Below are 11,987 nucleotides of genomic sequence, written 5' to 3'. Positions count from 1 at the left end.
TTTTAAAAAAAATAAAAATTCCCCTTCTTTTATTAATTTTAGATTAAAGTTAGGTAAATAGGGTCCACACTTACGGAATTTTGATGAAATTCGTTAAAAGGTGATGAATATAAAACGTTTTACAAAATTAAAGTGGTAAATTTAAAATTAATTTTTTAAGATGGTAAATAGAAAACGACTACTTTTGTGAAAGACCGCCTTACCGGAAAGACCACTTTGATTCGTTAACTAATTGGTTCCAATACTTAACTAATTTGCCCCATTGCTTAACTAACTAGTTCTAGTGATTACTCCGTTACTAATTAGTTGTATTGCATATCTATTTGGTTTCAGTATTTAACTAATTAGTTTCAGTTATTAACTTATATGACACAAATGTGGTCTTTTGTGTAAAACCGCCTTATACAAAAATTTGTAAATAAAAAATTACATTTTTGAGGTGGTAAATACAAATACGTGATTCTTTGCAATATGGTAAATATTAAAAGTTAATTCAAATGAATTTTATTTATTTAGATTGAAGTCACTTTCATTCTTTGGAGTCTTGGACCAACAAATTTTTAACAAAATTACAACCAAAAAAAAAAAAGGAAAACGCAAAATTGAAGGCGAAAAACCCTAGAGAGATAGAGGAGAGAAGTCCAGTCTAGAGAGAGAAAGTGTTAAAAGGAGAAAGTAAACGAAGAAGGTGATGAAGAGTTGCTCTCTATTATTCCCCACGCCGGCAACCTCTTCTTCCTACTTTCTCTCTCTACATCGATTTTCTCTCTATAATTCCGCTCTTTCTCTCTCATCTTCCGGTAACTTTCCTCACTCTCTTTACCCTTCTTTCTTATTTGTTCAGTGTTTAATTTAATTATACTGCATAATTCCAAATTAATTCTGTAATTGCATTTCCTTACTATACTAATTTGAAATTGGATTTTTGTGATTACTAAGTTATAAATGTATAGACTATTATGGAATTAATTGTAGTGTAGTGGGTGAATTTTGTTTGATTGATGTAACTTCTAGATAGGTATCTTAAGGAGAGCGAGTAAGAGGGTTTTGATTGCTAGCAGAATACAAGCTTTATCAACAATGGCAGCTGTAAGTTTTCAGTGATTTCTACCTTGTGAGTTTTTGTGGGGTTGTGTTTTATATTGTTCGTAGTAATGGTGAAATGGGGACGGTACAGGAAAGGGGTAATGGAAATGTGAAGCGGCAGTTAGCGGAAGTGTTTGAGAGATCGCTTCGGGCGACTGTCCCGAGTGAGGTTGATGTTGAGCCGATAATTACCGTTGGTACCGGAAACTTTGGTGATTATCAATGGTAAAGCCCTTAGTTTGATGATTGTTGAGTTTCATGCTTGTTAGAAAAAGAAATGTTTTTGTTGTATGCTAAAGAAAGTTGTATCCTCTTTGTGCAGCAATAATGCTATGGGTGTATTTTCCAAGATTAAGGGGAAGAATGCTGAGTTTAAGAACCCCAGATCGGTTGGCGAGGTACCTGTTTTGTGTACATGTGTGGTGTTCTGTTTTTTTATATTTGTCAAAGAACTTTACCAATAGCTTTCTTATTCTTAGGCTATTATCAAAAATCTACCTGAATCTGAATTGGTAGAGAGTTGCTCTGTCGCGGGACCAGGGTTCGTGAATATTGTCTTGTCGAAGACATGGTTGGCAAAGGTGATCTTGTAGCTTTGTGTACTTCCTGTATGTTTTTTTTGGTATGTTTATTTGTACCTGCTTACATTTTGAGATGTTGGTTGCAGAGCATCCAAAATATGCTTGCAGAAGGTATCGAGACATGGGCTCCAAAGCTGCCAATTAAAAGAGCTGTTGTAGACTTCTCTTCACCCAATATTGCAAAGGAAATGCACGTGGGCCACTTGAGGTCGACCATTATTGGAGATACCCTGGCTCGTATGCTAGAGTTTTCTGGTGTTGAAGTTCTTCGTAGAAACCATGTTGGTGATTGGGGTACACAGGTAATTTTTTTAACTTTTTTTGGCATTATCTCTTAAGTCCTCTAAATCTTCATTTATTCATTCAATGTCCAATAAGTCAAATGTTTATGTTTACTGCAAGGATTATGGATAAGGATAAAAGAAATTCCAACGTTGTGTCAAATTTCCCATGTTGCCACCGTTTTGTCGTTGGTTGATATCACTAACAAATTATTTAACAAAAAATTTTGTGTGCCTCCGATCTACAGTATTTTATTGTACATCCAACCTAGCGCATAAAAAAATGAAAAATACAACTCGTTCAAGGTAAAAAGTGACCCAGACCAAACATAAAAGTGATCCCGATCGAAAATATAAGTGACCTTATTCAAGGACTAAAGTTACCTTACTCAATGATAAATGTGACCCTAACCAATTAAAAAGTAACCCAACAATAAACAATAAAGTAACCATAATCAAGAGTGATATGCTTGTTACAAGTTATAGCTATGACCAATACAACACCAACAATTATAATACACCAATACGCAAGTGTAATATAGGTAGTAGGCTTGTAGGGCTTGAACTCACATCTGTACAATATATGTTGCTCAACCATTTGAGCTAAGGGAACTTATAACTACAATAAAGGAAACTAATAAAATCAATAAGGGTAACTTTACGAACAGAACAAATGTGGATAACCTTCCTCTTATAGCCGCCACACAATAAATTATCGTAGATCGGCCTTTCTGAAAAGTTTGTGATTATTTAACTGTAATATTTTTAATATTTTGGATTATCATTAGAGTAAGATAGTACTTGTATAATGGAGTCAAGAAAGGAAGACAAACAGCTAAAGAAAATCTATCTTATCTTATGGATTAGAGAAGAGAAGATTTATAAAAGATTTAGTGGATTTTGGTTTACCAATCATCATGGCCTCCATCCGTGTGTTCAACTCCTCCTCCCCTGCTTGTTGCCGTTTTAGGCCATTCCATCACCTGAACCTTCTTTTCTGCCTTCAGCTTGATTAACTGACTGTCCTACCCCTAAAAGTTTTTTTTTTTTTTTATTTATTATTTTTCATTTACTTCAAATCAACAAAAGATACGAGTTTTATTGAAAGATTTGGATTCTAATGTTTGACAATATTGTAGATGATGAGCTAAACTAACTTATCCATGGGACAAAATTGGCAATTTCAGCTTCTTTTATTTTTATCATCATAACTATTCGTATTAGTCATATTTTATGCATGACCTTGTTTCATTGTTTGAATTTCGTCATTTTCCCCATATTTTTGTGGAATAACTAGTCTGTCGGCTACATGTCTTCTTTTCGTGCATGTAAAGTTTTTAACCAAGCTAAGGGAAATTACCTACAAAAGAGGCTTATTTGTGTACCCAGACAATTGAAACTTGAAAGATAACTCACTGTAACTAAGGTCTGTAATCAGTGTTGAGTCCAAGGAAACATTGGTGCATTGCAAACTTCACGGGGGATTTCAAACATTGTTGCATTGCAAAGATAATTCAATCCCTCAAGCTTCTTTTAAGTTATGGGAATATTGATGGATTTTTGCTGCAAACATCTTCCTTAACTAAAACAAAGGTCTTCAAGCAGTGCTGACTGCTGATTCCAAGGGGCGTGGGTGCATGAGGAGCTTCACGGTCTTTCCAATGCTAATTGCAGATATAACTTAAATTGTTGCTTATGATTTTTGTAGTAAAGTCTTCATGTTTTTTTCTTTATATTTCTATCCCTTCTGGTAGTCGCTTACATAGCGCCCTAGCACTTAATGGACAATTTTGGATTTGGCAGTATGCCATATGGTCTAAAGAGTTAAGAAATTTGATGCTAATGTAGTTATGCCACAAATGACATGAACAGATTTAAGAAATTCATGAAAATCCTGCTAACGACCTGCTACTTAAATAATGAGAACTCCATTATATATCGATTGTCTATGTTTAATCTTGCAATATTTTTTGCAGTTTGGTATGCTGATTGAATTCTTGTTTGAACAATTTCCACAATGGGAGAATGAAACTGAACTTCCAATCAAAGATCTCGAGGTATATCATATGTGGAGTATTTGGTGTGTGTATATGTACCTAACTACTTATTCAATTAATCCAGCGGACCTGTAAATGTCATGCCAAACTGTCTTTTGCTATTGCCTATTGCTATTGCCTTCCTTTATGCTTGAAATGAATTATTGAGCTTCAACATTTATGCATAGGTTGTCTTTTGGCTGAATTTAATTTATAGATTAGTTATAATTGGTTTCATACACAGTTCAAGTGGAGCAGCTTTCTTTGTATGGTTATGATGTCGATTAGATTTTTGAGCAGTGGAGCCAATTTTTCATTCGAAGAAGCGAAAAGCTTTAGTATATAGAATTATATACAGAGAGGATGTATGTTGAAAGGGGCTTTTAGGGTGACAGACTGACAGCTTAGATTTTCTTAGCTTCAATTAGTTCAGGTTTATTTTTCCGAAAAAAATCCTCTCCTAAATAATGCTATGAAGACAACCACATGTAGTCTTTGGTGAATTGTGATTGTTGATGGTACCGCTGGATCAGGAAATTTAACTTGTCATGATGACTATGCCTGAATCCTTTTGGTTTTTCCCGTAGATCTGCAAACATTCATCACAAATTAGAAAACCCTTTCTCCGTGTTAATCCAGTTGTCCTTTTACCCCGAAAAACACGGGGTTTTATTAAATGTATCACATTTCGACGCAGTTGTGTGATTTGTACTGTAATTGTTACCTTGTCAATTTGGGTCACAGTTGCTTTACATAATGAAGTGAGAGAGACAGGCTGATGAATGGTGTTGGACTCTTGGTGGGACTTTTCAACCCTTTTGATAGCCTTCAAAGGTTGCAAGGGTTTAAAGGGAAGGTATTAGAGTAAAACAGGTATTGGATTGGTGAAGGCTAGGTGTTGGGGATCAGTAAGATTAATTTTTCCCGTTTAAGGCTCTGTTCTATTCACCTTATTCTTATTGCTTATTAGACCAGGCTAGAAAAAATCAGACCATTACAGACCAGAAAAAAGAAAAAGCACTCACAAGAAACAATCAAACCGGACCAAAAGGCAGATAAATCACACTAGACTAGGTGAAGAGAACAAGACCTAACCTTTACGACAGAGGCCACAACTCCGCAAGGGTTTCCTGGGAAGGTATTAGAGCGTTAGAGGTGGAATGGCAAAGGTGGTGTTGGAGAAAAGTAAGATTACTTCCACCTCAACTCTTCTTGCTGGTGACTAATAGAGTAATAGAATCAGAACAGGTGGCTATTGAATCAAGCAGCTATATAATTTATTTCATTCCTTTTTTTTTCCGTCCGGGTGGCAGCGAGGGAGAAAGAAAGATGGCTGTTAGTGTTGGTGACAGTGTCCATCCAAAAAAAAAGAGATGGCTGTTAGTGTTGCTGATTTAATTGAGCTGCTATTCTAATCCATCCAAAAGATCCAGTGATTTGTTTCTCTCATTTCTCACCCTTATCCTGCTCTCTCCATTATCCTTCATAGAGAGCGAGAGGGGGGGGGGGGGGGGGGGATAAGGTAGACATTCAAAGATCAGTCAATACTCATAGATTTGGGTTTGAAAAGTGCGGTTGTATGTTTGTATCATCCTCTCCTTACCTTTGTCCTTCTGTCTCCAATGTAATAAGTGATGCTGTACTTGTCTGATGAAGTATTAGGAGTATTGTTGTTCTGACCTGACAGTCTGGATGACGCATTTATAGGGGTTCTACAAGCAATCAAAGAAGAGATTTGATGATGATGCTGAGTTCAAGCAAAGGGCACAAAAAGCGGTGGTGAGCCTTCAGGTATGCAATTAATCTCTGATATTAGGTGGGGTATATGTATTCTTCATCTCTTTGTGGAACTTGGCTGTCTTTATTTTACTTTTTTCAATAAAGAGACGAGCTAGATTGTTTCTTACTCTCTCTGTTTCAGAATAATCCCAAGATTTACAACATTTTTCATATTCATCATATTTTCGAATGATTTCAAGATCCCAATTGGCAGGGTTCCACCGATAATTAGTTGTTTCTCTTTTCCCCTTCCACGCGCCTCTGCTTTTTGCGAAGTTGTGTTTAAGTAATACAAAGTATTAAAAGAAACCTCCCTCTCCCATGGAATGTAAAAATACCGCTCTACATTTACATTATAAGATCACCCCACAACATTGCTTTTTACATTATAAAAACACAATCAATGGCCCACACCTAAGTCTCCCTACACTACGTGCCCAAGCCAGTATTGCGATTTCCCTGAAACAAAGGGGTAGCTTTTTTTAAATGGATTTTACTTCTACACAGGGTGGAGATTCCAAATATCGTGAAGCATGGTCAAAAATTTGTGAAATTAGTCGCAGGGAGTTTCAGAAGGTCTATGTACGCCTTGGAGTTCAGTTAGAGGAAAAGGTACTTTTTACTGGTTTGAAGTTAGATATTATATCATAGGTGTTTATGTGCATGGTGTTTTTTTTTGGCATATCTCTTTGGCTTTAGTGGTTGATCTAAGAGTCTGTCCACGTGTCATTAATTTTCCTGTTTTCTTGCACATGTCAGGGAGAAAGCTTCTATAATCCATATATCCCCAAGGTTTTGGACATTTTAAGAAGCAAAAATTTGATTGAACCAAGTGAGGGTGCTCAGGTTATATTTATTGAAGGGAAACAAATACCTCTTATAGTTGTGAAGAGTGATGGAGGTTTCAATTATGCTTCCACTGATTTGACAGCTCTTTGGTGAGTGTTTATTGTAATTTCACTAGGTCTGATTGCAGTCTTTTAGTTGTTTTCTCTCTTAAGCATACAACCCATTTTCTTTACCATCCTTGTTTGGAAAATGCGACGTGGAAAGTCTCACTAGCTTCAATGGCCCATTTATAACTAGTATTGAAATGACTTTCTAATACCTCCAACAATTTCATTTGCAGGTACCGCCTCAATGAAGAAAAGGCTGAATGGATAATCTATGTTACAGATGTTGGTCAGCGTGAGCATTTTGAAATGTTTTTCCATGTATGTATCTTTTCTGTACCAACTTTTTTGTTTAACTTTATCTTGTGGCTTTCACTCTTTCCTGAAGCTTATCTTTGATGACTGTAAGTGCCACCATTGTGTGTTAACTGGTCACTGCAGTCGGTATATTTTTTAACGACTGCAAATGATAATTTTTTTGCTTTGCTTGTTCAAACTACTCTTCGCAGGCTGCAAAACTCGCAGGCTGGCTTCCAAGTGATAAATACCCCAAAGTCAATCATGTTGGCTTTGGTCTTGTTCTAGGAGAAGACGGAAAGCGTTTCAGAACTCGAAGCTCAGAAGTGGTTCGTTTGGTTGATTTACTAGATGAGGCAAAAAGTCGGAGCAAAGATGCTCTTATTGAACGAGGTACCACGAAGTGATTGATAGATTTTTCTTTGGTTGATATATTCCAACATTCACCTTATCTGGGTTGTTCCTCGAATGCTCAGGCAGTCTTATGCATTTGAGCATATTGCTTTGTGCTTTTTTCTGACGAAAGCCTCGGCAGTTTAGTCCAAGGTTTACATCAAGGCTATGTTTTTACCAGGTAAAGCTACCGAGTGGTCTGAGGAGCAATTGTTGCAAACTGCTGAAGCTGTTGGTTATGGTGCGGTCAAGTAAGTTCTATTTTTCCTGGTTATTTTAGTTACATCCCTTACCTTTGGGGAAATTGTGCAAGTGTCCTTTTCCCTTATGCTGAAGCTGTAAATATACATGGTAAAATGGGTGGTTGGTTTTACTGAACATCATGTAAGTCCAATGCCTTTTCCTTACAATCAAGCTAACCAAAATAGCTACATGTTTTGGTTAGATGTTATGTTGGTTTAGGAATTTTTTTGTTATGACAGTTATCATCATAATCATGGTTATTGTGAATGAAAATTTTCCTTTTGAACGTCTTTTGCAGGTATGCTGACTTGAAAAACAATAGACTCACTAACTATACCTTTAACTTCGATCAGATGCTTAATGATAAGGTACCTATTGCTTTCTTTTTTTTTCTTTCTTTTTGGTTCTTTTGGGGAATCTTGGATTTGTGTGGCTTCTTTGGGAAAGGGTTTATGCTGTCTCTGTGTCGGTTATCTTATTTCTTTTGAGGACAACCATTCTTGTTAAATATCTACCCTTCTTCAATTCTATACAATGCCTTAAAAGTAATATAGTTTTTGTTACTATTGTATAATTATAACGAGGAGATAAAGACATTTAAGTTCACTATTATAGACGTAAGTAATGAGTCACTTGCTTAAGTTTGTTAAAGATTTTGCACATATACCAGAAGTCAGGTTCATTGCTGTATAGTTTGGCATTAAAAGTCTTAGGACCTTGTGATCATCATTTATTTGAGAACTTCTGTTCAAAATTATTAGCTATTTCCACCTTTTTGTTTCGCTTAAACACATAGGTATGTACATCCCCATATATGTTGTCTTCTTTTGTGATAGCGTAAAAATCAGCAAGGAGAAATTGGAGAAGAAGACAAATTTGTATTTCCATCTCCCCCTCCCCTTCTTTTACCGGAAAGGATTCAGTTCCAATTAGATTTGGTAAAAGACACCAACAGCCTATTGGTAGGCAATAGTAAATGGAGGTAATGGGAATGGATTTGTATTGTAAATATGTAAAAGAATGGATAAACAGAAAAATAGAAATAAGGAAATAGAAGAAAATTTGTGGGAAATGATAGTTGATTGTAATTGATGCAATTAAATCATCAGCCAGAACATACAAAGAAGGAGAGTGGAAAGCTAAACCCTTAGATTTACTAGGTTGTTTCTTCTAGAAATAAAAAAAAAATCACAATGTACAACCACCCCCATTTCCCTTCCCTCTCACAGCATCACCACTACCCTCCCATGACTTCCTTCACTGCTGCCCCTGGTTCACTGCTGTCCCTCTCTTCCGCTGCCGCCCTTACCCTCCTATGCTGCCGCCGCCCTTACCCTCCTATGCTGCCGCCGCCCTTACCCTCTCTGTTTTCCTCTTCTCTTAAAAAAACACCTTTTCTCTCTTAGATCTTGATCATTTAGAAAATTCTTGGTAGTTGTGGTTGATTTTCAGGGGCTAAGGTAGGTTTTCGGGTGGGTTGGATTGGGGTTTCGCGAGTGAAGGTGGGGATGAAGGTGGGTTTACTGGTAGCTGGGGTGAGGGTAGGGTTACATGGGTGGGGTGGGATGCTCGGTGTCTTGGTTTAGTCTTGGTGGCTGTGATGGCAATTTCAGTGGTTGGTTTGGGGTTTCAGTGGCCAGGGTGGGATTTTCGGTGGTTGGGGTGGGGTTTTGTGGGTGGTGAGTACTGAGTAGTGTTTCGTGGTGCTTTGGTAAGTTAGGGTGGTGTTAGGACGCCGGTGTCGGTGAAGGTGACGGTGGTGGATCAATGTTGGTAATGGTGGTGATGGTGTGTGGTCATGTGTTGGTGGCTTTAGGGAAAGGGAATGGAAATCCCCTGAGGGTGTGAGGAATCAATGTCGAGGAATTTGGGGGAATGAATGGGATAAAGGGAACGATTAAAATGACAACACAAACAACAACAAAGGGAATTTGCCCTCATTCTTTTTCCCTTTCCTGAACGCCTTTACCAAACACCTCCTTAGTTTGGAGCTGAAATAGCATTACCATGGGTTACACAGTTACACTATTCATTTCAATTACCACCAATTGTTACAGCCTTAAAGACATTATTTCAGGATAAGCTACTTGGAATCAAGTTACAGTTCATTTTTTTCTTTGGGTGAAGCATATTTCTCTTTGTTTTATCACACTATTAGGGTGGAGCGGAGGTCCACACACTTGATGGAAGCTGTGTGTTTTTGTTTTTTTTTAAATTTTTTTATCTCTAACCAACCAGTCTCCAGTTAGCTGATTTCTGTTGATATTAAGGTGATGAATTGCCCACTTCTGTTTGGTCTCACTCAAAAGTTTTAGGCCGTCTTATTACCTTTTATTTCATGTTCATACTCTTCCAACTGAGTATTATAAAGGGGATGATGCAAGAGAAAGTGGAATTGTTTTGATATCTGCATTTCCCCTCCTTTACGCTCTTGCTTATAATGGGCTACAATCCGTTTTCAATGGAACCAAAAGATGCAGTTATTTTTACGTGGATGGTAAAGAACTGAAGTTCTTTGTCATTGCAAAGTGGAACAGGTCTGTATTCCGGATTTGAGTCTATTGGAAACTACCCTCCCGTTATCAATTTATCATGTAGGCATGGTACAGCTATACATTGCCCCTCTTACGGGCTTACCCTGCCACGAGTGGGAGCCTCATTAGAGGCATTGATTTAATGTTGTTGAAGCTTATCCCTTGCCTCAGATAAAAACTGACGTCAATTTCATGCAATTTTTTGGTAGGGAAATACAGCGGTATATTTACTCTATGCCCATGCTCGAATTTGTTCAATTATTCGGAAGTCTGGTAAAGACATTGAGGAGTTGAAGAAGGTGAGTTATATTTCCTTTTTTATTGATGGATAAAAACCATAACAAAACTTTGCAATTATACTAGTTGACAAAAGTATTTGTACCTGGGAGAAATGTTGTTTTGTTGGGTTAATGTTTGTTTGGGGGGAGGATTCGTCCACCGTCCACATGACCCCTGTCTGGCTAATCAACTGAATTGATACAGATTGGAGAAGTAGTTTTGGATCACTCAGATGAACGTGCTTTAGGTCTTCATTTGCTTCATTTTTCAGAGGTAAGACTTTGTTGAATCCCAAAATTGCAGGCTGTGTTCAGATTTCAGATTGCTCATATCGACACTTGCACAAATTTAGATTCTTGAAGTTATGTTGACCTAAGTGTTTGGCTGATGTTCTAAAATTTTGGTCAGATTGTTGAAGAAGCTTGTAGCAATCTGTTGCCGAATGTGCTGTGTGAGTACCTGTATAACTTGTCGGAATTTTTCACAAAGTTCTACTCCAACTGTCAGGTATGGAATTAACATTTCTCTCAAATCAATTTTTCCCCTCTCAATCAATTTTCTCTTAATCAATTTTTCCAACTTATTTCTGTTTTTAGAATCTATGTTTGGGAAATTTACTGATCTTACCTGTGAACTATACAGGTGGTTGGCTCACCGGAAGAAACAAGCCGACTGTTGTTGTGTGAAGCAACTGCTGTGGTGATGAGAACATGTTTTAAGCTTCTTGGTATTACCCCGGTCTACCAAATATGACAAGTGAATTGCAATTGTTGCAGTATTTTTAGTGGGCATTAACAATATTAACATTCTTGGAATTCGTTCTTGAGTTTATTAGTATCATTTTGGTCCTCCTTTGTATTACTTTGTTCATTGCAGTTCTAGTGTTCCGCTTCTAGTTGTGTTAGTGTTCTATGGGTTATAATCTCCACAAGCATGCTTTCTGCAGTTCTTGTGCTTGTCGGCTACTCAGCCGCATGGTTACGATAATTCTTTATAGTGTCTTTTTTGGTCCATGGGAAGCCTTTTGCTCTTAGGTTCATCTGTTGGTGTTGGTTAGGTTGTAGCCTTGTCGGTTCTAATGCCAAGGAGTTTAAGTTCTATAAAATTCTTGATTATCTAATACTCCGTACCAGGCTTGGTTATTGGGCGGGTTGGGGCGGGACAGGGTTAGGTTCAAAACCACAATTAAGGCGGTCATTAACGGGCATTTTTTGGGAAATATGTAACAAATCACTGTATTGTATCTAGGGCCTAATTGTGCATGGAATTTAGAATCCTCTATAGTTTCAAAATTGAACCTAAAAGTAGAGGTTAAGATGATATTTCACAAATAAATTAATTTCAATGATAAAATTATGTTAAAGCAGACAATCCAAGAAATTGGAAATTTACAACAAATTTCATAATCTAAAATGGGAACAATGGCACCTGTACCGACGGTGGTAGTGATGAGGTGGTGAGGCGAGTGGGGATCTACCGATCTAGTAGGAGTTGTAGCGTTTGATGGTCAAGTTGTGACGGTTGGAGGGTGGTGCCATTAGCGAAGGCACGGGAACTCCTGCGGGTTCTTGAGTAACATTGGAGT

At 37.4% G+C, this 11,987-nt stretch overlaps 1 protein-coding gene across 2 annotated transcripts; it reads left to right on the top strand.

Moving 5' to 3' along the window:
- The first annotated feature begins 590 nt into the window (after window positions 1-590).
- On the top strand, window positions 591-11,297 carry LOC110791515 (arginine--tRNA ligase, chloroplastic/mitochondrial). Of its 2 annotated transcripts, none has more exons than XM_021996264.2 (18): window positions 591-800; window positions 1,019-1,089; window positions 1,178-1,311; window positions 1,409-1,484; window positions 1,566-1,667; window positions 1,754-1,969; window positions 3,925-4,005; window positions 5,692-5,775; window positions 6,271-6,375; window positions 6,523-6,701; window positions 6,893-6,977; window positions 7,166-7,346; window positions 7,528-7,597; window positions 7,888-7,957; window positions 10,333-10,422; window positions 10,607-10,675; window positions 10,811-10,909; window positions 11,045-11,297. In XM_021996264.2, exons 1-18 carry the CDS (start codon window positions 692-694, stop codon window positions 11,153-11,155), a joined length of 1,932 nt encoding a protein of 643 aa, XP_021851956.1. In that variant the 5' UTR covers window positions 591-691; the 3' UTR covers window positions 11,156-11,297. The 2 variants fall into 2 exon arrangements, with proteins under 2 accessions (XP_021851956.1, XP_021851957.1); XM_021996265.2 differs by having other exon boundaries at window positions 659-800; window positions 1,015-1,089.
- The last annotated feature ends 690 nt before the right edge of the window (window positions 11,298-11,987 follow it).

The sequence above is a fragment of the Spinacia oleracea genome, chromosome 2 (genome assembly GCF_020520425.1).
Source record: "Spinacia oleracea cultivar Varoflay chromosome 2, BTI_SOV_V1, whole genome shotgun sequence".
Classification (NCBI taxonomy): Eukaryota; Viridiplantae; Streptophyta; class Magnoliopsida; order Caryophyllales; family Amaranthaceae; genus Spinacia; species Spinacia oleracea.
Note: the sequence above shows the minus strand (reverse complement) of the source record. Positions and strands in the feature narration are given on the sequence as shown.

What these genes read in the sequence shown, in the direction of transcription:
- LOC110791515 (XM_021996264.2), top strand. Translation starts at nt 692, where the DNA reads ATGAAGAGTTGCTCTCTATTATTCCCCACGCCGGCAACCTCTTCTTCC. An exon ending in ACCCCAGATCGGTTGGCGAG is followed by an intron (nt 1,485 to 1,565) that starts GTACCTGTTTTG and finishes TCTTATTCTTAG; the next exon opens with GCTATTATCAAAAATCTACC. An exon ending in ATTTTGAAATGTTTTTCCAT is followed by an intron (nt 6,978 to 7,165) that starts GTATGTATCTTT and finishes TACTCTTCGCAG; the next exon opens with GCTGCAAAACTCGCAGGCTG.